The sequence below is a fragment of the Mesoplodon densirostris genome, chromosome 19 (assembly GCF_025265405.1).
Source record: "Mesoplodon densirostris isolate mMesDen1 chromosome 19, mMesDen1 primary haplotype, whole genome shotgun sequence".
Lineage (NCBI taxonomy): Eukaryota > Metazoa > Chordata > Mammalia > Artiodactyla > Ziphiidae > Mesoplodon > Mesoplodon densirostris.
In genome coordinates, this window is record NC_082679.1 from 46,593,190 (window position 1) to 46,620,811 (window position 27,622).

At 40.8% G+C, this 27,622-nt stretch overlaps 1 protein-coding gene across 1 annotated transcript; it reads right to left on the reverse strand.

Annotated features, from left to right (window-relative positions):
* Window positions 1-1,421: 1,421 nt before the first annotated feature.
* On the reverse strand, window positions 1,422-26,563 carry NAE1 (NEDD8 activating enzyme E1 subunit 1). Its single transcript, XM_060084600.1, has 20 exons — window positions 26,454-26,563; window positions 23,002-23,105; window positions 22,852-22,912; window positions 21,109-21,139; window positions 20,300-20,371; window positions 19,960-20,039; window positions 19,251-19,360; window positions 17,275-17,384; window positions 16,295-16,357; window positions 15,834-15,897; window positions 14,859-14,950; window positions 12,569-12,628; window positions 12,342-12,475; window positions 10,243-10,318; window positions 9,964-10,003; window positions 8,613-8,699; window positions 7,699-7,791; window positions 4,385-4,499; window positions 4,209-4,258; window positions 1,422-1,662 (listed from the first exon to the last, which is right to left on the reverse strand). The coding sequence occupies exons 1-20, from the start codon at window positions 26,504-26,506 to the stop codon at window positions 1,553-1,555; spliced, it is 1,605 nt and encodes a 534-aa protein (XP_059940583.1). The 5' UTR covers window positions 26,507-26,563; the 3' UTR covers window positions 1,422-1,552.
* Between the last annotated feature and the right edge of the window lie 1,059 nt (window positions 26,564-27,622).

A 27,622-nucleotide genomic window follows, 5' to 3' on the forward strand; every position in this document is an offset into this window, starting at 1 on the left:
GGCTTCTCACTGCAGTGGCTTCTTGTTGCAGAGCGCGGGCTCTAGGCGCACAGGCTTCAGTAGTTGTGGCTTGCGGGCTCTAGAGCACAGGCTCAGTAGCTTGTGGCACACGGGCTTAGTTGCTCTGCAGCATGTGGGATCTTCTTCCTGGACCAGGTCGCAAACCCATGTCCCCTTCATTGGCAGGTGGATTCTTAACCACTGCGCCACCAGGGAAGCCCCTTTTATTTTTTTTTAAACATCTTTATTGGAGTATAATTGCTTTACAATGTTCTGTTAGTTGCTGCTGTAAAACAAAGTGAATCAGCTATATGTATACATATATCCCCATATCCCCTCCCTCTTGCGTCTCCCTCCCACCCTCCCTATCCTATCCCTTTAGGTGGACACAAAGCACCAGCTGATCTCCCTGTGCTATGCAGCTGCTTCCCACTAGCTATTTTACATTTGGTATTGTATGTATGTCTATGCCACTCTCACTTCCTCCCAGCTTACCCTTCCCCCTCGCCGTGTCCTCAAGTCCATTCTCTACGTCTGTCTTTATTCCTGTCCTGCCCCTAGGTTCTTCAGAACCTTTTAAGGTTCCGTATTTATGTGTTAGCATACAGTATTTGTTTCTCTTTCTGACTTACTCTGTATGACAGTCTCTAGATCCATCCACCTCACTACAAATAACAATTTCATTTCTTTTTATGGCTGAGTAATATTCCATTGTATGTATGTGCCACATCTTCTTTATCCATTCATCTGTCGATGGACACTTAGGTTGCTTCCATGTCCTGGGGGAAGCCCCTTTTAAATTGTATTTTAACAAACAGTGATGGTATTAAGATGTCCACAGCTAAAATCTGCACGTGCCTTAAATTCATTACTTAAGATTATAAGAAAAAAATATTTTAAGCTATTTCTAATGTAACACAAGACCTTTTTAAAAAAATTTTCAATTTATTTTTGGCTGCATTGGGTCTTCATTGCTGTGTGTGGGCTTTTCTCTAGTTGTGGTGAGCAGGGGCTACTCTTCGTTGTGGTGGGCTGTGTGGGCTTCTCATTGCGGTGGCTTCTCTTGTTGCAAAGCACAGGCTCTAGGCGCGTGGGCTTCAGTAGTTGTGGCACATGGGCTCAGTAGTTGTCGCTCACAAGCTCTAGAGTGCAGGCTCAATAGTTGTGGTGCATGGGATTAGTTGCTCCACGGCATGTGGGATCTTCCCGGACCAGGGATCGAACCCATGTCCCCTGCATTGGCAGACGGATTCTTATCCACTGCACCACCAAGGAAATCCATACAAGACATTTCTATGTTAAGTAACTTTGAAATAGCAAGCCAGAAATAATGAACTCAGTTAGAAATGGATAGCTTTTATTCTCTGAGAAAACTGTTTCCTTCCTCCCTCCACCTCAGCTCCCCAAAGAACAAGACTACATTATTATAAATGAGAAAAATGTTTATTAAGGAAACAACTTAACAGTTCTCCCTTAGCAGAACTTTACAAACTGGAGCACAACCTGACGGCAATTACAGTTTCAACCATTAACACACTATAGGGTACTTATTCTACAACTGGAAAGTTGCTGAAGTTTGTGACATGCCACTATAAATGTAAGTATTATTAAAAATTACAAATTGTTTGGTGATTACTTTGATAACCTCTTGAGCAGCAGCTCCTGCAAGGAAAAAGGAGAAAAGCAAATCTTTGAAAAAGGTAAATTTAAAGAGTTCTATAAAAATATTCAATTCTGTAAAGAAAACCTTTCCTTTCCAAAACCAAAGATGTTTAAAAGTAATCCAAAACAGACATAACTTACTGAGTCATATCAAAACAAAGGACTACAATTTTTTATAACTATGTTACTAAAGGAAATAAAAATTTTGTTCTATACATTCACACCCTGGCATATTATGCCACAGTTTAAAAGAAAGAAGTATTTTTAATTATGGTGGTTTAAAAAGACTGGCAAAGGGCTTCCCTGGTGGCGCAGTGGTTGGGAGTCCGCCTGCCGATGCAGGGGACACGGGTTCGTGCCCCGGTCTGGGAGGATCCCACATGCCGCGGAGCGGCTGGGCCTATGAGCCATGGCCGCTGAGCCTGTGTGTCCGGAGCCTGTGCTCCACGGCGGGAGAGGCCACAGCGGTGAGAGGCCCGTGTACCGCAAAAAAAAAAAAAAAAAAAAGACTGGCAAAATATATTAAGCAAGAAAAAGTCAAAACAATAGTATGGATGACTGCACTTTTTTTAAAGGCTAAATATAGGCAGAAAGGATTCTCAAAGGATACCCTTCTGTTGCATTTGAATTTTACCCTGTGCATGTTTTATAATAAAAAGTGGGGGGGCTTCCCTGGTGGTGCAGTGGTTGAGAGTCCGCCTGCCGATGCAGGGGACGTGTGTTCGTGCCCTGGTTCGGGAGGATCCCGCATGCCGTGAAGCGGCTGGGCCCGTGAGCCATGGCCGCTGGGCCTGCGTGTCCGGAGCCTGTGCTCCGCAACGGGAGAGGCCACAGCAGTGAGAGGCCTGCGTACCGCAAAAAAAAAAAAAAAAAAAGAAAGGGGGTAAAGGGGCTTCCCTTGTGGTGCAGTGGTTAAGAATCCGCCTGCCAATGCAGGGGACACAGGTTCGAGCCCTGGTACAGGAAGATCTCACATGCCGCGGAGCAACTAAGCCCGTGTGCCACAACTACTGAGCCTGCACTCCAGAGCCCGCGAGCCACACTCCAGAAGCCCAGGCGCCTAGAGCCCGTGCTCTACAACAGGAGAAGCCACCACAATGAGAAGCCCGCAAACTGCAACTAGAGAAAGCCCACGTGCAGCAAAAAAGACCCAATGCAGCAAAAAATAAATAAATAAAATAAATAAATTTTTTTTAAAAGGGAGGGTAAAGGAATATCTGTAATTTGGAAAGGATCTATATTAGATACCCAGACTGCTATACTCAGTCACAGTCTGAGTATAGAGTAACAGTAACAAGTTTTAAAGTTACTATTCAAAACAAAACAGAAAAGAAAAAAAAAAACTACCAAAAAAACAATTTTTCATCTTTTATAATCTGAAGCTTCTACTTTCACATTCACTGATTCAATCAAATTTGAGACTCTACTATGTACCAGACACTGTCCTAGGCACTAGGGATACAGCAGGGAACAAAAGACAAAAATCCTTACCCTTATGGATCTTACTTTTCAGTAGTGAGGGAGAGAGAATTTACAAATAAGTAAAACGTCAAGTGACTAAGTGCTAAGGAGAAAAAGCAAGGAAGGGGGATATGATGCAAGAGGAGGGACTGTTTTAAATCAATCAGGGATGGCCTCACAGGGGAAGATAATATTTTTAAAAAGACCTGAAAGAAATGACTTGTGCAGAATGATTATAGAATGCACATGTTATAGACCGAATGCATGTCCCCCAAAATTCAAATGTTAAAGCCTTAACCCCCAATGTTACCGTATTTGGAGATGGAGTTGAAGTCTTTGGGAGGTAATTAGGTAATTGAGGTCACGGGGGTGGGGCCCTCATGACGGGATTAGTATACTTAGAAGAAGAGACACCAGAGAGCCTCCTCACCTTCCTGCACAAAGAAGAGGTTATGGCACATGGCAAGACTGTGACTGCCTACAAGCCACAAAGAAAGGCCTCGCCAGAAACCAACTATGCTGGCCCTGACCTCAAACTTCCAGGCTCCAAGGAGTTTTATTTAAGAGATGGTATTGTTGAGTTGGGTCCTGAAGAACAGGTAGATTTTAGACATGCAGGCAACAGGGAGACTTAAGGTAAATGGGCCCAGAGTGGGGTAAAGATTCAAGGAGCGGGAAATCAAAGGGCATGTCTAGGGGAAAAGCAAGTAACTTGAAAAAACCAAGGCCAGAAAGGCTGGGTAAAACCAGAACACAGAATGTTTTAAATGTCAAATGAAAGACTCTGGATTTATTTTCCGAGGACTACTGTAGTGTATATGTGTGTACTGCCAGGTCAGAGGGTTAGTGAGAGACACAATCAGAGCTATGCTTTAGAAAGATTAATTACTCTTCAGGAGTTTAAAATGGACAGCAGTAGGAGAGACGGAAAGCACGGAGACCAGTTTGGGGGCTACCAAAATAATCCACACTCAATATTAACGTTGTGCTTTACTGACCTCCCTAGTTAAAACAGCTGGGAAAACAAAACTTCATAACTGTACTATATAACAACAGGTGACAGTCTTCTCATCTCTGGAACTCACCCCCTAAGAATGCAGCAATGGTGTGTGGTTCAGCAGCTCCGTATCGGCAACTACAGGAAAGGATGGAGATATGAACATAGATTATTAGCCTTAGGAAAGGATGGAGATATGAACATAGATTATTAGCCTTATGACAGGACAGTATTGTCTCTTGCATTCCCTAAAAAAATACTCACAATTCATGGACATAATCATCTTTCACTATTATGGATAATCCATATTCCTGAAGGAAGCCAGTGAGACAAGACTTCAACTTGCCTATATCTTCTTCAACTTGATAGTTAGATACCCCTAAAATATATACATGCAAATTAATTTTCATTAAAATAAATATGTGACTCAAAATTATTGGCTATCTCCTTTATTTAATCCAGTTTTAGGTGTTCTAGTTAAAACATTAAGGTGTAAAACTGAAATAAGAACAAAAATAATGGAAAGTATGAGACTAATATTTGCAACTATCACAAATTTGTAACAATCAAAGAAACCATCTAAAATCTATTAAAAATTTGAGTTTGACAAATCTGCTTTGTTCAGTGCTCCTTACCCAGTATCTAGAAGAGTATCTGACACGTAGTGGTGCTCAATAATTATTTGATAGAACTGAATGAAGGAGAAAGTAATGTCCTATTTATACCCTTTATAAAACTTATAGCGTTTATTACCCATTTCCAGGAGATTAAATGACACATATAAAACTATAATAATAGTTGAGAGTCCGCCTGCCGAAGCAGGGGACACGGGTTCGTGCCCCGGTCTGGGAAGATCCCACATGCCGCGGAGCGGCTGGGCCCATGAGCCATGGCCGCTGGGCCTGCGTGTCTGGAGCCTGTGCTCCACAATGGGAGAGGCCACAACAGTGAAAGGCCTGCGTACCACAAAAACAACAACAACAAAAAACTATAATAATAGGTAACACTTATGGAGCATTAATAGATGCTGGACATTGTTCTAAACACCATCTAAAATATTAATTCATTTAATCCTTAGAGCAACCCTGTGAAGTAGGCACTATTATTATCTTGATTTTACAGATAAGGAAACTGAGGCACAGACAGATTAAGTTATTTGCCTGAGTTACTTAGCTCATAAGTAGCAAAACTGTGATATGAGCCCAGGCAGTTCTTAATGATTAAACTATGATGTCTCCAAAGGTAAGCTATCATTATTATTACTACTGGCAGGAAAAATGTAATTGCCATAATATCCAGGTATTACTAAACCCCTCTAGTTTATTTTATTTTTTAACCTCTCTAGTTTAAAAACTATCATCGGGACTTCCCTGGTGGCGCAGTGGTTAAGAATCCACCTGCCAACGCAGGGGACATGGGTTTGAGCCCTGGTCTGGGAAGATCCCACATGCCGCGGAGCAACTAAGCCCGTGCGCCACAACTACTGAGCCTGCGCTCTACAGCCTGCGAGCCACAACTACTAAGCCCGCATGCCACAACTACTGAAGCCTGCACACCTAGAGCCCGTGCTCTGCAACAAGAGAAGCCACCACAATGAGAAGCCTGAGCACCGCAACGAAGAGTAGCCCCCACTCGCCACAACTAGAGAAAGCCCGTGTGCAGTAACGAAGACCCAATGCAGCCAAAAATAAAAATAAACTAATTAATAAAAAAGACCTATCAGCACTCCTTCTCAAAATAGTAGCATCTACCCTTTATTGAGTACTTTAAAAAAGCTAAGCAATATGTTAAGTGATTTTTATACATCACGTATCTAACCCTTACAATCTAATAGAGTAGTTATTATTATCACCTTTCCATACCGAGAGAACTGAGACTTGGAGGGAAATAGTGACTCACCCAAGATCAAGAGATAATAAGTGACAGAACTTGGATGTGGACCTAGGTTTAACTCCAAAGCCTGTGCTCTGTGTAACAGCTAATCTCCCATGATGGCTCCCCAATGAACACCTCTTCGTGCCCTTGTGTGGTCCCCCTTCCGCTCTTAATCTAATGTGACCCTGTGAAGCCAACAGAACATGACATAAGTGATGCTGTGACTTCCAAGGCCAAGTCATAAAAAGCCTTGTACCTTCCACCTGGGTCTTTTGGAATGTTAACTCTGGGGAAGGCAGCCACTATGTAAGAAATCTAGGACTCCCATGCTAAAAGGAAGCTCCAAGTAGCCATGTGGAGAGAGAGGCCTGACCAGCACCGGCCCACTCCCCCAACAGCAGTTCCAGATATCCCAACTAAAGTGCCACACACGTGAGTGAGCATGTCTTCTTGGATGACTCCAGCCCCAGGCGTCATGCAACTGCATGAGATCCCCTTCCCCCAGTGAGAACTGCCTAACCGAGTCCAGCCAATCCACAAAGTAACGAGACAGAAAAATTGATTGTTTTAAACTACTAAATTTGGGGATGGTTGATTATGCAAGAGATAACCAAAAATACATTCTAAGCAAACAATACAAATAAAGCAATACATATTTGGTGTTTATTCCTTTTCCTTTTCTGGTAAGCTTGCTCATTAAGGTTATAACTCAGTGGGTATACTACATCAGTTGGGACAACAGGTTTTATGACACACCCAGAATGTGCTGCTATGCAATAATCCTGCACAATTAAAATTACAATCTTAATAAAGATATCCTGGGCAACTGAAGACCTTTGAGCATATGCCAATTCCCCAATTACTACATTAACAGATAACAAAAAATAGATACTGAGCAAAGAAACATCTTCAGAGTTCTGAGCTCGGAAATCACAGGCATACTTCTTGTGGCTTTCTCATTCCACTAAATCAAACTCAGTGTGAGTCTTAGAAGTAAACTGTACAAACTGACAGGAAAAAATTTTATCCTATATGCAATCAACCAACAGTCCCCTGTGTTGAATCAAACACTACTTGCAACTGGTTACACTTAAAAAACAAATGGTATTTCCTGAGACAAACCAGCTGTAAATTGTTTACAGTGTGACTTCAAGCATCACTACTGCAAACACCCCAAGAATCCTTTAAGATTTCATTCTATTTAAGTATTTATTTAAGGTTTTATTGGGGAATTCCCTGGTGGCACAGTGGTTAAGAATCTGCCTGCCAATGCAGGGGTCATGGGTTCGAGCCCTGGTCCGGGGAGATCCCACATGCCGTGGAGCAACTAAGCCCATGTGCCACAACTACTGAGCTGTGTGCCACAACTACTGAAACGTGCCTAGAGCCCGTGCTCTGCAACACAGACAAGCCACTGCAATGAGAAGCCCGCACACCACAAAAAAAGTAGCCCCCGCTCACCGCAACTAGAGAAAGCCTGCATGCAGCAACAAAGACCCAACGCAGACAAAAATAAATTAATTAATTAAAAAAAAAAAAGATTTTATTGGGAATTCTCTGGTGGTCCAGTGGTTAAGACTTGGAGCTTTCACTGCTGTGGCCTCGGTTCAATCCCTGGTCAGGGAACTAAGATCTCACAAGCCATGCTGTGTGGCCAAAACACAAGATTTTATTGTATTTGATAATTTGATTGCTATTCTTACCTGGATATCTACCATGTTGTTTATGAAATCTATCAACAGCCCGTAACATCAAGTATAATACTATCTCATTATCTGGACTGTCCATGCTGGAAACTGAAAGGAAAAAAATTTCAGTATAATTTGTGTAATTCATGCCATAAAAACAAGGAAGAACTGAATTTACTATATACTCAAGTTTCAGAATACAAGGGAATTCTATCATAAAATTTAAATATTTTGTGACATTAAAATAGAAAATAATAAATAATTATAAAATAAAGGGAGATACGTTACTGAGATAAAACCCAATGGTCTTAGACTATTAGCTATGGTCACATAACCTCTACTAAGGTAGTATTATGCTGACTTTAGCTCTTCTACATATCACACAACTTACTCAGTGACCTAAATAGGATTTTATGTATGTATATATTAAGTTTTATATTTGAAATTATGACTTCTTGGACAGGTTTATAGAATAAAATTTAGAGTATAAATATTTACATTATCCTTTATGTTATCACCATATAGTCTACTATACATTGTTATACACAAAATATTTATATCCTTAGAATTAATTAATAACCTAGCATCAAAAAGTTATTACTGGGGCTTCCCTGGTGGCACAGTGGTTGAGAGTCTGCCTGTCAATGCAGGGGACACGGGTTCGAGCCCTGGTCTGGGAGGATCCCACATGCCACGGAGCAACTGCGCCCGTGAGCCACAACTACTGAGCCTGCGCATCTGGAGCCTGTGCTCCGCAACAAGAGAGGCTGCAACAGTGAGAGGCCCGCACACCGCGATGAAGAGTGGCCCCTGCTCGCCGCAACTAGAGAAAGCCCTCGCACAGAAACGAAGACCCAATACAGCCAAAAATAAATAAATTAATTAATTTTAAAAAGAAAAAACTTCACTTAAAAAAGGTTATTACTTACTAATTTCATCCTTGTTAATTGTATGCAAGCCATATTCTTCAGCTAAGGATCGACATCTCACCACTCGAAGAAATGCAGAATTGCTGCCTAAACACAGAAAAGACATTATGGAAGTAAATGGTTAAGATACATGACTATCCCGATTAAGAACAGGAAATTCTGTGTATCCTCTTTACAGACATGGAAGTATGAAGAAAAGGTTCTAATAGTTAGCAGAGATGGCACCAGAACACAAGTTATCTTAAATTCATGTCCTTGGGATTACAACCAGTTCAGCACTGATTACATAGGTGATGGCACTTCTCTGAGCCTCAGTTTTCACTTGTAAAATGGAGGTATATTGTTTACCTTTGAGTTGTTCTGTGGATCAAAAGTGTAACTGTGTACAGTCCATACCAAGCAGAATGCCTGATAGGGCTCAATGAATAGTAGTTTTTATCATTATTATGGACAAGCAGTACTGAAGGAGAGTGTTATACATATTGTGCTCTGAGAATATGTAAGGCTTTAAAAACAAAAAACAAAAAACAAAAAACTTTGTATTATGGAAATTTTCAAACATATCCCAATAGAGACCAGAATAATAAAGTCTCAAATACCCAACACATCCAGCTTTTAATCTGGTATCATATAATCCAGTAGCACAAACACTAATGCATAAACACAGGGTAAGATTAGTAGTGGAACAAAACATTGAAACTAAGCCTAAACAAACATGTTGAAGAGTCTTAAAATGAATAATTTGGATAAATAATTTTAAGGATGGGTAACATACAAAATATAGACTTTTGCAGAAACTAGGGGTCATAGCTACAGGGAGAAATCCTCAGATGGCATGTAAAACAGATTTTATTACTCTTAAACTAACTCTTGAATTCTCTGGGCCTACTCAGGAGTTATCAAGACGACCCCGGGAGCCTAGCCACTCTGAAACTAGATGGCAAAATTCTTAATTCTATCACAGTCATTTAACACTGATCAAAGTTAGTATTTAAACCAATACTGTCAATGTACATGTGACTCAAGACTTCACACCCAAAGTCTTCAGATAAAACTTTCCCAAGTTATTTAAAATGAGTAAGCTGAAAATAATTCTGTATTACTGATAATTTTCAATTAATTGATCTTCATGTCTTTTTAGCATTAGATAAAGATGCTCTACCTCTGACCAGTCTTAGAATACCCTCTCCATTTATCATGAGAAAAAAAAAACCTTACGTAATAATTACCTATGTCAATACCACTGAGACCATGGAAAATTTTTAATTTCAACCATTTAAAATTGCTGGGAACATTTCCCATGGCACATTTTTATCAAACAAAATAAGGAAATTAAGTCAAGGTGACTTACAGAGTAATTTTAATTCTTTCTCTGAAATGGACTCTGGTGCCTGTAAAGAGATAAATGCAGATTTTGCTCCAGTATAAAAGCAGATTAACAGAGGGTACAGCACAAAGCCCATCACTATGACAGGCCTTCTCATTAGCAGGCAAGTGAGGACCCCTCTAAAGAAGCTTTGAGCCAGTGCCACACCTTCTCTCTAAGCCTTTTCTGGCTGGAGTTACATGATGCAATCAGGCCTATCTGGAGCTGTACTGTCCATCAAAGGCAGTGTGCCCGGCAGCTTACCTGGCCTATAGACTGAAGCAATTTGGCAACGTGATTACCCACAGCAGCAGCATCTTTCTTTGCTTTTTCGCGGTAACTGGAAAAGAACAACAAAAAGCTACTATTAACGAATATTTAAATTAACAAATTTGGGGACTTCCCTGGTGGCGCAGTGGTTAAGAATCCGCCTGTCAGTGCAGGGGACACGGGTTCAAGCCCTGGGCCGGGAAGATCCCACATGCCACGGAGCAACTAAGCCCATGTGCCACAACTACTGAGCCTGAGCTCTAGAGCCCATGAGCCACAACTACTGAGCCCACATGCCACAACTACTGAAGCCCGCGTGCCTAGAGCCCATGTTCCGCAACAAGAGAAGCCACGGCAATGAGAAGACCGCGCACCGCAACGAAGAGTAGTCCCCACTCGGCACAACTGGAGAAAGCCCGTGCGCAGCAACAAAGACCCAATGCAGGCAAATATAAATAAATAAATAATAAATTACCAAATTTAAATATCACCATGAATCAGACAAAAAATGTCTTTCCCTTTCATGAAAAAATACTGATCTGAAAATACATGAAATGTGACAATGCCATGGAAATGCTACCAGCACCTCTTAGTGGTTGGTGACGGATTCTTGGACTGCACTAATAACCTAGGCTCCCTCAATAATTAACAGCACCTAACTTAAAAACTGCCCTTCTAGAGAGATCCATGATCCATGCTTCTCTGACAGAGGACCTAACAAAAGATGTTGCAAAAGAACACAATCTCCTTGAAGTCAAGTCCAAGGAAAGTTAAATACTTCAGAACTGTCCATCTACAAATTCATGTAAAACTTTTAAGTCTATTTACATTTTCACCCTCTAGAGATGATCAGTGTTAAGCTGACTACCTCTGATATGAGGTCATAATTCTTTTGTCCTCAACTGACTTTTCCCAAGTTTTAGGTAGATGAACTTTTAGGCTAGGGCAATAAAGATGTGTTAGAGAATGACTGAGATGAAGAGTACAATCTGTCTAGGGAACAGAGACCTTCTCTGTGTTGTCATTATCTGGTCCCTAAAGAAACAAGGCCAGTGGCCCTGGATTCATCAGCACCATGCCCAAAGTACACAAGGGTAATATCCATTGAGACCTGTCCTTATGACAATCTACCTGGGTGATAGTGATAACTGGATAGCAGGTGTCTATCTATAGTCATGAACTCTTTAAATTATGAAAATTAATGACAAAAAATTCATCAAAACTAAAGACTTCAAAGTTTTAAATTACAGATAAAAGAGAGTACAGGGCCATGGTTAAGAGTATACAGGTGAGTTTCATAGATTCAAATCTTGGTTTTGCCATTTCCCAGTTGTCAGACCCTGAAAAAATTACCTCTTCTATGTCATAGTTTTCTCACCTGTAAAACTGGGACAATAATAGTATCTCTCTCATAGGGCTATTGTGAATATTAAATTAGTTAATACATAGAACAGTTGATAGCATAGAGTTAAGTGCTCAAATGTTAGGTTTTATCTTAAAATATGAAAAACAAAATCTGACCCTTCAGGGGGTACGTGGGAACTCTATACTTTCTGCCCAATTTTGCTGTGAACTTAAACTATTCTTAAAAATAAAATATATTAAAAAAAATCTTCCCCCTAAGTTTTTTAGCTTATTTTTATAAATTTATTTATTTTTGGCTGCATTGGGTCTTTGTTGTTGCACGTGGGCTTTCTCTAGTTGTGGCGAGTGGAGGCTACTCTTTGTTGTGGTGCGCGGGCTTCTCACTGCAGTGGCTTCTCTTGTGGAGCACGGGCTCTAGGCGTGCAGGCTTCCGTAGCTGTGGTTCGCAGGCTCTAGAGCACAGGCTCAGTAGTTGCGGCGCACGGGCTTCGTTACTCCACGGCATGTGGAATCTTCCCGGACCAGGGATAGAACCTGTGTCCCCGCATTGGCAGGGGGATTCTTAACCACTACGCCCCTAGGGAAGTCCCTTAGATTATTTTTAAAGTGATAAGATTATAACAGGTTTCCATTTGATTTCTGATTTCTGGTAGACTGATAAAATATGTTCATCTCTAATATAAACAGATTGATTTTTCTACTACATAGTTTGAAAACAGGTGACTTACACATTTTGAAGTTTTATATATTTGCCTGAATCTGCAATCATATCAGGAATTGTGCCTCGAACAGGTAAATTTCCTTGACCCTCTTTGGCCACAAATTCCTTTAAGGCACGAGCTAAAATCCAAAATGCTGGAGTCTAAAAGAAGCAAAAAATAATAATATTAAGTGACATCTGAATTTGACCCAAAGGTTAAGGTGGCACTATTTTTACTTTTTTTGTTATTGTTACCTGTTTGGTGATATTTATGCAGTGATCATCATTAAATATATCTTCAATACTGCTTGGGATCTAACAAAGGAACATGAAACATTTACTTATACTAAGAATTAATGTAAGTTCATTTTTATTTTCACTGCCCACTTTAACTTCCACTGCAATTTTCCAAACAAGTTCAAATACAAACTTAGACTTTTATTCAGAATCACCACCAGATGGAGATTCGTTGGGGAAAGAGCGAATGGAAGAAAGTCCCCTCCTGCCCACTGCTGTTAGCATTAAAGACTGACCTATTCTCTTACATCATAAGTAGAGTAAAGAAGGAGCCTAAGTAAATCTTTTGATAGTCATATTTGAAGACAGAACAAAGATAACAGACATTAATACCAAGCTAGATTTGTAGTCCTTCATGTTTTTCCATCTTGTCAAAAATCTGAAACCCTTACACCCTAATTAGTGACTGCTGAAAGAGACAACCACTCTGACAGAAACGAGGTCGTTAAATTAAGGATATTTAATGCTAGCAAGATCATACAGTAATAAAAACTATAGAAACCTTAGGCTTTGATTCTACTGTTGTGTGGAAAAAAGAACTTTCTTACTGGTAATTCCTAACTGCTCTCTCTGCTTCCACTCCCAGTCCCCTACAGTCTTTTGACCTCACAAGAGGCAGAATAATTTTTTTAGAAATATAAATCAGGTCACTCCATTCCCCTGCTCAAAACACTCTAGTGGCCTGCAGTGCCTTTATGATCAGGCCCTTTCTGCCTCTCCAAACTTAAATCCTTCCCACCTCTTTCCCCCTTGTTTACTTCATTCCAAACACAGTGGCTTTCATACTGATCCTTGAACAAATGCCAAGCATCATCCCACTCTGGGCCTTTGTACATGTGCTTCCTTGGCCTGAAAAGCTCTTCCTCCAGACCTCTGCATGACACTTCACTTAGGCTTCTGCTTAAACACATCTCTTTGAGTGTCTCCCTGGCCCCTCCTGATCCCAGACCTCCTCTCCATCATGCTCTACCCCTCTGTTCTACTCTAATTTTGTTCACAGCACCTGGCACATTTGTCTGTTTGCTTAGTTCACTGTCCCCCAACCATGAGAAGCTTGTTTTTTTTAATTGGGGTAAATTTTACATTCAGCAAAATGTACAAATCTTTTTTTTTTTTTTTTGTGGTACGCGGGCCTCTCACTGTTGTGGCCTCTCCCATTGCGGAGCACAGGCTCCGGACACGCAGGCTCGGCGGCCATGGCTCACGGGCCCAGCCACTCCGCGGCATGTGGGATCCTCCCAGACCGGGGCACAAACCCGTGTCCCCTGCATCGGCAGGTGGACTCTCAACCACTGCGCCACCAGGGAAGCCCCAAATGTACAAATCTTAAATGTACAATTCAATGTTTTTTGATAACGATACACATACTTCTAACCATCACCCCAACTGAGACACAGAAAATTTTCAACACCCCAGAAGACTGTGTGATTCACAGAGCACACACTTTTAAGCACTCAGCAACACTACCTCATTGTCTCCAAAGAGTATGTAATGACACCTTGAGTGCGTTCCTAACTTGAAGGGTAGCATTTTTTCCTGTTTTAAATTATAAGAAAATTCTGGGAATTCCCTGGTGGTCCAGTGGTTAGGACTCCACACTGCTAACTGTTAGGCCCTCACTGCTGAGGGCCCGGGTTCAATTCCTGTCAGGGAACTAAGATCCCACAATCTGTGTGGTGCAGCCAAAAAAAAGATTAAAAAAATTATAAGAAAATTCTAATTTATACTACCAGTTGTATTATTCCAAAGTTCCCCAAAAAACTCACTGGCCAGAATTCAAAAACAAAACAACAACAATCAAAGGGCATCTACACTAGGTTATCCTCCAAGTAACTTTTAAGGTATACAATGTCTTTAAGAACATCTTCCAATATATCCAAATAATTACTGTCAAAAGCAAAGCAGGGTAAGATTTAACTTTTCAGGCAACACTATTTTGGAACAGCAAAATACCACCTTCATTATATAATTCCTACCCCCAAACACTTATTATTCACAAATCATGTACTTCACACAATTAATTTATATAAATCACTGTATCAAATTATATGCTGAAGCACTGAGATCCATTTTAACAAGGACAATACAGAATCTTATTAAAAGAATATTCAAGCTGTATTACAGATATTAATTTCTAACCAACTCTACAATTTGAGAAATATTAAATTAAAATTAAAATCAACTATTTCACGTATGAGGACTTCAGAAAACACCTTTCATTTGTGAATACCTCATCAGCTCTTAATACCTGAGTTGTATTTAGTGCTGTGTTCACATTTTTAATAGCTTCTTCAAAATTCTCTTCATCTTCCGGAGCCCCATTTTCATTCTTTAGAATTCCTATTAAAATAGAAATTGATTAGCGAACAACAGCCCTTTTCTTTTCACTCTTTCTCTCCCCCCAGCATTATGGAGATAACCTTGTCAGATTCTGAAGGGAGGATTGGATACTGAACCTTAAGAAGAAGAAATATGGCTAATCACTAGTCATTCTTTTTTTTTTTTTTCTTTTTTTTGCGGTACGCGGGCCTCTCACTGTTGTGGCCTCTCCCCTTGCGGAGCACAGGCTCTGGACGCGCAGGCTCAGCGGCCATGGCTCACGGGCCCAGCCGCTCCGCGGCATGTGGGATCTTCCCGGACCGGGGCACGAACCCGTGTCCCCTGCATCGGCAGGCAGACTCTCAACCACTGCGCCACCAGGGAAGCCCACTAGTCATTCTTAAAACTACACAAGGAGTGGCTCCTTAACCTCCCGAGGAAAATAAAATAAAAGCTCATGATGGGGGCTTCCCTGGTGGCGCAGTCGTTAAGAATCCGCCTGCCAATGCTGGGAACACCGGTTCAAGCCCTGTCCCAGGAAGATCCCACATGCCGCGGAACAACTAAGCCCATGCGCCAAAACTACTGAGCCTGCACTCTAGAGCCCACGAGCCACAACTACTGAAGCCCACGTGCCTAGAGCCCGTGCTCCTCAACAAGAGAAGCCACCGCAATGAGAAGCCCACGCACCAAAGCGAAGAGTAGCCCCCGTTCACTGCAAGTAAAGAAAGCCCATGTGCAGCAACAAAGACCCAATGCAGCCAAAAAAAAACAAAAAAACAAAAACAAAAACAAAAACTCATGATGGCATCATCTGACAAAGGTGTTGACAGAAATCCAATAAACATTAGCTTCAAGCAATATGCTTTTCAAACTTTATACATTTAATCACATCCCATATTACCTTGTCTAATCAAATCTCTGAAGTCTTCTTTTTCTTTATACGTTTTAGGTATTCGTCCATTTGTCTAAATTGGGTTAAAAAAATTTTTAATCTAGTTGTAAAAACTCAAAATATGGAAACTGAAAGTCCAGTTTCCCCCTATCCATATGAGATTTCATCAGCAAATCTATACCTCGGTGAAATCAGCTGACTTGATAGAAAACAGAAACTGTGGGCCATTTCTCTACATGCATTCCCCACTGCCAGTTTCAGAATGACATTTGTTCAAATTTCATTTTGTTAATAAAAATGTCAGTATCAAAAGAGAAACTGCTAGATTTAAACTAGCAGTTTAAATCAGCTGCCCTATAACCATATAAGGAAAAAAAATCAATGTCCCACCCTCTCCAATGAAATTCTTTATAATAAACTGAAAAAAATACAGTCATATATGGAATTTCTTTTTTCAAGAAAGGACATACTTCACTATACCACTGTGCTAAATATTTAGCTATGATCACAATCCATGGAGTGTGGCTATGGTCCTAAAAATAAAAGAATCAAAGGAAATATCAGTATCAGTTAACATTAATTAGTTAACATTTATTTTTCACTATACCATATCATTTTCAACAAATTCAACAATATTTATTAAATTCAATTATTCAACAATGTTTACATCTCTCAGTATATGTGGAATAATGAATGAAGGAAAATGAACTGGGTTAACAAAAATTGCTTTACAAAGATTCTGAAGGTAGTGTCCAATTTAATTCTAATAAGGCAGGTATATACTATGATTGTCCCCATTTTACCATTAAGAAAACTGTCTCAGGGACTGCCACCCAAAAACAAAGCTCAAGTATCTTGATTTCAGATACCAATCCAAAACTAAGGAAAAGGGATCCTTTCTGTGTTTTCTGATGAACAAAATACCTGCATTTAATTAATGGGTAATCAGGAAAAAAAATATATATATATATATACATATATATATATATATATATGCCTTAAATTACATGGCCTGTTATAAATATCATTATTTCTATAATGAAATATGCAGTTGCCTTGGTAATTCTCAAACACTAAAAATAAGTTTTAAGAGGAGTCAATTTCAACAAACACCACCCCAAATTCAAACTGTTTTAAAAAGTACATCTATTTGTTTAGGAAAGAGCCATGAAGAGGGCTTCTGGGATATGTTAATGTCCAATTTCTTGACCTGGGTGTTGATTACACAGATATGTTCAGTTAATGTACTTTTCTTCAATAAAAAAGTTTTTAAATTTTGGGGAAAGATAGATTTATTTAAAACAAATTAGGTACAATGTTGTTACTATGTGACCTGGATGACAGGACTATGGAGGTTTATAGTACTTCCTCACTTTGTAATTCAAAAACCTTAGGTTAAAAACAAAGTTTTAAGTATACCTATAAATGGAAGGTCACACACACTACCAACCTTTTTTTCCATATGATCCAAATCATAAGACTGAAAATGTTCTCTCAGTTCAGGAAATGGCTTATCCAGTCGTAGATCCTCTAACGCATTATCTGGATGAGATTCTATTACTGTGAAACAAATAATCCCAAAAGATAAACTTACTTCTTTAGCAATACTGCTGGCAGTACATACATTATAGGAACTTAGGAAATCTGTAATTTTTTTTTTTTTTTTTTTGCGGTACGCGGGCCTCTCACTGTTGTGGCCTCTCCCCTTGCGGAGCACAGGCTCCGGACATGCAGGCTCAGCGGCCATGGCTCACAGGCCCAGCCGCTCCGCGGCATGTGGGATCTTCCTGGACCAGGGCACAAACCCGAGTCCCCTGCATCGGCAGGCAGACTCTCAACCACTGCGCCACCAGGGAAGCCCAGAAATCTGTAATTTTTAAATGGGCATAGGGCCTACAGGTTTTTTTCATTGTTTTGTTCATTATTGAGTTAAATTTACATATACATATAAATTTGTATTTTACTAAATGCACAAATTTTAAGTGGACTATAGTTTTAATAAAAGTAAAACCAAGATTCCTTTAGCGAAGAATTTTCTTGTTATTACAATTGGAAAAGATCAAAATAGATAAAATTTGTGTTCCGACAGCACCCAACAACCTACCCTTCCTCCACCTGTGGTCTTCAACAGACAGCATCACCATCTACCGAGACCTCTTCCCTAGAAATGTGATGGTCTTCCCTGACTTCGAGCTTCCTTGGCCCAGTATCAGTCACTCCCCACATCCTGATGTCACTTCATACACAGCTCTCCACATAGGGGAGCATGGGAAAGTGTGTAATTTCAGTGAGTGTTTAGAGCTAGGATCCATTCTGTCACTTGCTAGCTGTGTGACCTTAGGTAAATAACTTAATCTCTCTATGCCTCAGCATCCTTATCTGTAAAAAGCAGATAAAACAGTATCTGCCTTACAAGGACTTTGGGAAGATTAAATGAAATAATCCACATAAAGGCAGGCACACAGCCAGCAATGTTAACCTTCATTACCGTCTACTCCCTCTTCCCTATCCTTGTAACATCTGCCCTCAGTCAGGGGCTCTCTCTCTGGCTCTTTCTCTCACCTAGACCACTGAAAATCTCCTAAAAGCAACCCTTGTCTCCAATCTTTGCCCCTTCAAATCCATTCATTCTCCACCGGGTTTCAGAGTGACCAGTTTAAAACAAAAAGTTTACCTTGTCACTTTCCTACTTACAACTCTTAAATGACCCATCACCACTGCCAAAAACTTAGTCTCAAATACCACTCCTTAGCTGCCCAGGCAGATACCACTTTTCAGTGATGCTACCAATGCCAATGACTGTCATTACACTAGCAGAGCACCTGGCTCAGAGCAATGCAGGAGTACTGAACGAAAACTTTATGATGATTTAAGATTAAAATTTTCTAAATAAAGGGACTTGAACTGATGCAAGCCTGCCTATAGATGAGTTCAGTCTCCTATAAACACTGTTTCCTTGGAACAGTAGTTAGGTAAATGCCTTGCTTGCTGTGTGCAATTACACCTGAACTGGGGAAGCCTAATGCCTGTATGAGAATGGAATAGAAAACTGGTGGGGGGAAAGGTGGCATATCCTTTCTGTGTCAGTGTAACCCACATACCTTGGCTCTTACCTGTGACAGACATACATGCCCTATGTAGGTTAGGAGGCAAAAAAAGCTAGGTATTTGCATAGCTGCTGTGCCTCCTAATAAGATGAAGCAGCTGCACCTGTTGTATCTCCTGCTTTGTATCCTTCTATAGTGCTAAGTAAAGGAAATACAAAGATTAAAGCCTACTGATTCTGACTGCCACTTTGAACGTATAACCAGAGTTGAGCTGCTACAAATTTACTCTGTGATTTAAAATTGACTTTCTAAATTGTCAAGTTCCTAAAATTATAGCTAAAGCAACCAATAGGAAGCCTCATATGTGCAACAATTTTACCTGGATGTTCTTTTATAATGATCCTCATATAACCAACTAGTCCATACGTCCTACAGATCAAAAGAGGGATTTGGGAATTCCAGAGGACATCTGCTAAACGTAGTAATATACTGTAAAAGAAGTCACAAAGGATAAGAACATAAGCAAATGGAAACATGCCAAATGTGAAAATGCTTTAAAATAAAGCAACTTTCTTACTAAATAATAAATGCAAAGATGTATCTATTGCATTTACATAAACAGCATATTTACATAAACATATTACATATTTACATAAGCAATTCCACAAGGTTGCAGTGTCAAAGAAAGTATATCTTTTGGACTAGAGAGATATGAAAACCTAGTCCTTTGTATTAGGGAGAATGCTACTGAAAGACATCTAAACATTTCCATAATAAAGAAGAAAATATTTATAAAACTTTTGTATACAGCGCCAAGCACTCCCTATAATTAATTCTAACTAGTTTTTTTTTCACTAAAAAAATAACCAATGTTCAATTTAACTGTTCTAAATATATTTTTTTTAAAGTTTCACATCTCAGTATTTTTCTCTTCCCTATCTTTTTAGTGCTGGAGATCCATAAGCACTTCTAATTAAAGGTTTCTGTGGAGTTTAAGAATTTTAAAGACCACAGACTCTGCAGAGAAAACAAAACTATGCAAATCTAATAAGAGATTAAAATAGAAACAAATTAACTTAAAAATTTACCTTTCAGGAAGCTGAGTTGCAATCACAATGGTAAACCTACAGAAAAATGAAGGATCATTGTCTAGAAGGTTTTCTGGACTCTAAATAGGACAGGGGAAAGAAAATCCAACAATTTGACAATCATATTAAAGATGACAGAAACAGTTAAGCTACTTTAGAACAAGTGAGGTAAATGCTAGACTCCAATGTTAAAATAATTCAACTCTCAACATAAATATACAAAGATTCAAAATTCTGAATTACTAAATTACTAAATTTAGGGCTCTGAATTACTAAAAAATTAAATTTCTGACCAGAAATAATAATATGTGTGTGTGTATATATATATATCTATATATACCTCTTCCACAAAATTCCCAGAGACGTCATTATTTAATTCTTGTAAGAATTCCATGGCGGCTTGAGCTCGGTTCTTTTTAAAAACAAAACATTTTACTTGAATTAGAAAAAAAATTGGTTAAAATGTAACCCCTAATGTACAGATCAGGCAAAAACACTGTAAAACAACCCAAATTCCATGCATAGATATGACAACTCTGCTTTTCATAGTGTTTAAACTGGGACTAAACCAGAGTATTACTTAAAACAGAGCTAAACCATCATTATTCAGAATTCTTAAATGCTTACATGACTTGCACTCTACTTTCCTGATTAGGCAAATGACCAGAAAACCCTGGGGAGCAGGCAGGGAGATTCTGAGTCAAGTTGAGACTTACTCTAACCTCCCACATTTACAGTCCTGCACAGAGGTCAGTCATTAAAGAAACAGTCATTTCTATTCAGAATACTATACTAAGTTGACCCATATGGTTTTGTAAGATTTTTAATATGAAATACAAAAATAAGACACATTCTGACTAACTCTTGGTAAAAAAAAATCTTCTTAACCAAAATACTCCAACCTCTGAACATTAACATCACTGAATATTTAGCTTTAACACAGGATAATAAAAACACGAACAGTACTTCTAAGTTCTTAAACTACCAAGCATATAAAGATTTACGAGATCAGAAAAAAATGAGATAATTAGCTTTTTTCTCAGAGGAATAATAAGCTCTTTTAAAGTAAAGCTTTTCAAACAATCGAAACATAGTGGCATCACTAGATGTTCAAATACAACTATATTCTATAACAAACTGATTTTTTACCTTGCCAATACTGCTTCTCTGAAGGAAAAAACTAAAACAGAATAAAAACAAATTTAATGGCTTCTCTGACTATAAAGGAAAGGTTATTTGTAATACCAGGTGCATTTCATTCATAGTTTAAAACAAACTATATTTTAATTTCAGACTGTAACAGCCTTCCTGGAGGAAGAAAGCTGGATGAAACTTGTAACCAAAGACAGGCTAATAAATCAATGTTTCCCAAAGTATGTACCACAGAACATGAATTTCACAAAATGCTCTGAGAGAAAAGGGTTCCCGGGCTTTAAAAAGTTTGGGAAACACCATATGTTATATTCTCTCTTGGAAATTCATAATATACGTAATACGCATGATATTAAAGTCTTACACTAAAGAAATATTTAGTTTCATTTGACCCATTTCCCAAACTCATTTGACCATGGAATCCATTTGCCCATTTAACAGCTACTGACCACACTTGGGAAATGCTGCATTGAACAGTCTGCTTTTGCAAGTAACTATAACAGATTTATTCAGGCTTCCTCCCCTTGTTGTGCCCCAAGGTCCAGAGCTGAGTCTGCTGATCAGAGTCAGGGTACCCTTGGAGCACAAGCTCAGCAGCTCCACAAGAGAAAGAAACCTCATTCTTACTATACCCTGTTCTAACCAACCCAGTAAGCAAAGATAAAAGGACTTTTTCTTTATAGATACCAATAAAAGGGTGTTGTGGTAGTGAAACTTGTATTACCACCCAGAGAAAAGATAACAAAGCTCAATATGAACCAAATTCTGATTTCTTCTATTTACTCATTGTTGTTGTTTACTGACAAATATAATGAGAGATCCCAGACTCCAAGTCCCTGAAAAGGCAAGCATGAAATCCAAATTGGGGAATGCTCTGAAAGTCTAAATATGATCATCTTTCAAGAATGATATGCAGGCCATCTTTAAAACAGCATTTTTAGGGCTTCCCTGGTGGCGCAGTGGTTAAGAATCCACCTGTCCACCTGCCAATGCAGGGGACACGGGTTTGAGCCCTGGCGCGGGAAGATCCCACATGCCACAGAGCAACTAAGCCTGTGCACCACAACTACTGAGCCTGCGCTCTAGAGCCCGCGTGCCGCAACTAGTGGAGCCCACGTGCCTAGAGCCCATGCTGCGCAACCAGAGAAGCCACTGCAATGAGAAGCCTGCACACCGCAACAAAGAGTAACGCCTGCTTGCTGCAACTAGAGAAAACCTGCGCACAGTAAAGAAGACCCAACACAGCCTAAAATAAAATAAATAAATTTATAAAAAAACCAAAACGAACAGCATTTCTACAGACAGTGTATTGTAGAAAGAGATATACCTGGACTAAGCTTAGAAGACACCACAAACAAAAGGTAGCTTTTACTATCTTATAATCCAAAAATACAATTATTGTTAATTATATACTAACATCTAGGAATCAATATAAGGACTCAGGAAGGATCCAGATTTCACAAATAAAGTAATAATGACTACCCTTTTTCATTAATAACAACAATAAAGACAGTAATGACAGGTATCTTTTACTAAAGGCCTATTTGCCAGACACTGTGCTAGCACTTTACCTATATTAACTCACTTCATCCTTGCCATGATCCTAAGCATAGGGACTATTTCCACCTGGAAGTTAAGTCACCCTGATTGAGGAGTTGAAGCTGGGATTCAGGCCTTGCTCTCCCATGACAATGCACTGCCTTCCCTAACATGCAGGTATTTGAAAAGAATAGAACATACTTATTTCCAGCATCTTCTCCGCTGACCTGATTTCCATCAATAATTGTAAATGAACCAATACCTGGGAGACAAAACAAGAGTCAGTCAAGAATATATATTTCTAGCTCAAAACCTTAAAGAAGTAAATTTACAACAACAAAACTATAATACCTGGTAGTACCAAGTTTTTAAGAATTTCAGTTCCTGTAGCTGTTGCATTTATTAGGCAAACATGAGCAGATTCTAAAGCCTCTTGCCCATGATCACCCCACAACCTACAAAAGAATACACAAATTTAACATTTTAAAAGCTTTCATGAAAGTACAACTTTATTTGAATCATGATCTTTGATCTTTAAAGTGTTCTTGTATAGAATAACTGATGTAACAACCATGGCAAATACGTGAGACAGGAACAGCAGGAGGTGTTACGGGGATTATATAGCTGACTAACCTGAGACTCAAACAGGTTGATGCCTGGCATGGTTTAAGGGGGGGTTAAATCAGAACTAAAAATCTGGTCTTCCAGCTCCTAGTCCATTACTCTTTTCAAGCCAGATAACTTACAGAACAGAAAGTCTTTGTAGTCATTAACATTAGAGAAGAAACTTAGATTTATTTATTTATTATTCTTCTTCTTTTTTTTGGCCATGTCACGTGGCATGTGGGCCATGTGGGATTTTGGTTCTCCTCCCAGGGACTGAAACTGCGCCCCCTGCAGTGGAAGTGCGGAATCTTAACCACTGGACCGCCAGGAAAGTCCCGAGAAGTACCTTAGATTTAAAACCTATTATTCTGTATTTCATTTCTCCTTAAGTTATAGGGATCCAGAATATTTAAGATCTTGACATAGGACTTATCACCATGACATCTGCAAGAGTAAGAAAAGCTTTACCAAGAAAACTGAATTATCATCTGAAAAGCCTTCACACTGACTTCAATAAGAGTGCTTTAAAATGTAATTCCCAATGAACATTCTAATAGCATGATTAATAAATGCATACATTAACAAACAGAAAGATGTAATAAGGATTAGAAATATATGTTATAACCTGAAATAGATGTTATATCCTGTCACACCAGCATATCATCAACATGGCAAGGTACATGATCAAATAAGCATCATGACAGCTGATCCAACCTGGTCACCTTCGCCCAGAAAGCCTATTAACTAATGTATCTTTTCTTGTCAGTATAGGAACTAGTATAGGCGGAGCCCAAATCATTAGAAAAATTTCATAGCCTGGAGGACTGATAGGCTTTAAGGTGCCGTCCCTGTCACCTGATCTAAAGCAGATTCCCCCTTTTTATGTAGCCCATGTGTCCTCCAGAGCATATCACAACTGTAACTGCCTCATTTGGGATTTTTAAAAAATTAATTAATTTAATTTATTTATTTTTGGCTGTGCTTGGTCTTCGTTGCAGTGTGGTGGCTCCTCTTGTTGCAGAGCATGGGCTCTAGGCACGCAGGCTTCAGTAGTTGTGGCTCGTGGGCTCCGGAGTGCAGGCTCAGTAGTTGTGGCGCACGGGCTTAGTTACTCCGCAGCATGTGGGATCTTCCCAGACCAGGGATCGAACCCGTGTCCCCTGCATTGGCAGGCAGATTCTTAACCACTGCGCCACCAGGGAAGCCCTCATTTGGTCTTTTATTTGCTGAACACCCATCTCTCCATTCCACTCTAAGCTTCGTAAGGGTCCAGACCACTCCCTCTGTTCACCACTGGAACCCCAATGCCCGATACAGTGCCCTGCCCAGGATAAGTGATCACTGAATAGCTGTCAAATGCATGGAGGAATAGCCTAGAAGAACCAGACAGACTGGAAATGTCTGTTTTTTCTGTGAAAGTAGGGCACACAGAAGACACCTGACATATTTGGTTGATGGATACCCGGGTAGTTGGAAAGTAAGCCTAAAAGAATAGTAGTGCATCTCTAGGTAATATATTTCAAGAAACGGCCCAAACAAGAAATCAATCCTCTCTATTCTCTTGCTGGCCTAAGGAAAGCAGGGCCTGTTGACTGCTAGCTGGCTGAACAGCTTTGCTGCTTTGCTTGTAACTGCTTCCCTCTGACACTTCAAAGCCAATAAACAGTTCTCACGATGAAAGGTAAAGTTTGGTCCTTAAATGGACTGGACTCAGCAAAAATTCTTTTTTGTCACAGTTACTTAGTAATCCAAAATATCTTCTCACGGGCTTCCCTGGTGGCGCAGTGGTTGAGAGTCCGCCTGCCGATGCAGGGGACACGGGTTCGTGCCCCGGTCTGGGAAGATCCCACATGCCGCGGAGCCTGCGCATCCGGAGCCTGTGCTCCGCAACGGGAGAGGCCACAACAGTGAGAGGCCTGCGTACCGCAAAATAAATAAATAAAAATAAATAAATAAATAAATATCTTCTCAAGTTTGTCATGTATGGTTACATCTACATTCAAAACACAAGGATCTCCAAGAATTTACAAGAGAACACAAGTTGGTTACAAGGGCTCTGTCACCTTGCTTCTTTCCCCAGAAGCTCAGGAGCAGATAGTACCAGCTCTGAAAAAGCCAGAAGGACCTGAGTTTACAGCCTGGTTCAAATACATGGGAAACTGGGCAGGTTACCGAACTTCTCTAAGACTCAGTTTCCCCATCTATAAAGCAGAGAGAATATCTACCTTCAAGGCTGCTCTCAGAATTGAGTGCATAAAGCCCCTAACACAGCACTAAGCTGTAGGTACATACAAATGGGTTCCAGTCCTTAGGGACACACTGTAACTTCTGGCTTGGGGGCTCCAGAAAGGAAGGGAGCCAAACATTTGTGTTACTTTTGCTGCCTTAACACACAGAAGATGATCAATAAATAAGGAATGGGGAGTGTGAGGAGAAGAGGCATGGGAGAGGAAGTAGTCAAGAACCAGCCCAATGGCTTAGACCTGCAGTGTCCATTAAGGTAGCCATTAGCCACATGTGGCTATTGGGCACTAGAAATAAGGCTAGTCCAAACTGAGATGTGCTGGAAGTGTAAAGTGCTGGATTTCAAGGACAGAATGGAAAAAAAATGTTAAATATCTCTAATAACTTTTTATACTGATTATGCGTTGAAATGGTAATACTTTGGATATATTGGGTTAAATAAAATAAACTACATTATTAAAATTATTTTCACCTGTTTTTCCTTTCTTAATGTGGCTACCAAAATATATATATATAACTACACAGGTGGTTTACATGAGACTAGCATTATATTTCTAGTGGACAGCTCCGGCTTAGAACAATACCTAACACTCGGTGCTGCTCTCTGCGGCCGGGATGGGGTATTCCCGATCCCCTCATTCTGCAAAACGAGAAGCCTGAGCACAGCGAGATGGAACTGGCAGCCGCCCCGGTGACCCGGCTGACGCTGGGACGGTGCACCTCGACCTGCACACCGCGTGGCGAGCGGGCGGGCGCGCCCCTCGGGGAAGGCGAGTCCCGGCCCTCGAGAAGCACCGCCGGCCCCAGGCCGGAACCCTGAGCGCCGGCCGCACGGCCCGGCCCAGCCCGGTGGGAGGCCTGAGGGAGGCCCAACCACGCCGCCCGCCCGTTTAGCCCCGGCCCGGACGCACAGGAACCCGCTGGCCTGCCCGACTCGGTGAGCCCTGGCTTACCTCAGCTGTCGGTCGTATTTCTGCTCCTTAAGTAGCTTCCCCGGCTGCGCCATGGCCGCGCCCGCCGCGCGGAGAACCGCCGGGCCACTACCGAGAACAGCCACCACCTCCACGAGCGCGCAGGCGCACTAAGCCCCCCTTCGCTGCAGCTGCCTCCTGCGCGCTGCCCGCAGGGGGCGCCGCTACTGCACTGCGCACGCGTCGCCTGTACGCCAGGCGTGTGCAGCCAAAGCTCAGACTCGGGCTGGTAATCTAGTCCTCCCCAATGCACCAGCCCCTCTAGTCCGCCAGTCCGAGACTATGTACGCAGTAGCTGTGGGGAACTCGAGCTTTGGAATCAGGCAGATTTAGATTTTAACCACTTACTGGTTGTGAGATCTGCTCTTTACCGCTCATAACCTCAGTTTGTTCCTCTGTGCAATGGGGATAAATGAGCCTCCTTCACAGAGTTCTATTAGTCTTAAATGAGATTTTGAATACACAGAACAAGACTCACAAAAAATCATGTCTGAATAATAACTTTCATTATTATGGTCATTATTATTCACCCATTTCTTCCATCCTGTCATTCAACTAGCTCACACTAGGGCAGGTTTCCAATCACAAAGCTAGCTGCTCCTGGATGCAGATGCAAAGAGGAATAAGTCTGGGGCTCTGTTCTAGGGGAGTTCATTGTCCCAAGACAGGAGAGGGACAGTAAACGAGTACTCACTAGACAATGTGAAGCTGGGGAGCTGAGAGGTGGGCAGAGGAACCCCACCCACTCCCCCTCTCCAGGAATGTTTCACGTGGTGTGGGCAAGGTAGACTGTTTTAAGCAGAAAGAAGAGCAGGTGTCATCCCTGGGAGGCAGAGAAGGCATGACAGGCTGAGGCACTAAAGTTTGGTGTGGTGTGGAGTTAGGTGAAGGGTAGGGAGTGGTCAGGGGAAGTTTGAGGGACAGCAGGGGCCAGGTCATGAGGACTGAGAAGAGAACATAAAGGCAAGGTGGAATTTAAAGCCCTCCACTTCCTGAAAAGAAACATCCCTTTGGGGATGGGTGCCAAAGAAGGGGATTACCCCATGAGGAAGGGGGAGAGAAAGGAGAGTGGAGGGACATGAGGATCCCTTCCTCTCTATCTCCCAGACTCTACAGGCATCTTCAGGTTAATAATTACCTGAAATAAGGTG

Bases quoted from the DNA above. Each gene is read 5' to 3' on its own strand.
- NAE1 (XM_060084600.1), bottom strand. From the start codon at position 26,506: ATGGCGCAGCCGGGGAAGCTACTTAAGGAGCAGAAATACGACCGACAG. The intron at 16,358-17,274 runs GTTGGTAGTGTG...TTTTATTTTTAG, and splicing joins TGGATCATATGGAAAAAAAG to GACCATAGCCACACTCCATG. The intron at 14,951-15,833 runs GTAATATGGGAT...CTATTTTAATAG, and splicing joins CAGAGATTTGATTAGACAAG to GAATTCTAAAGAATGAAAAT.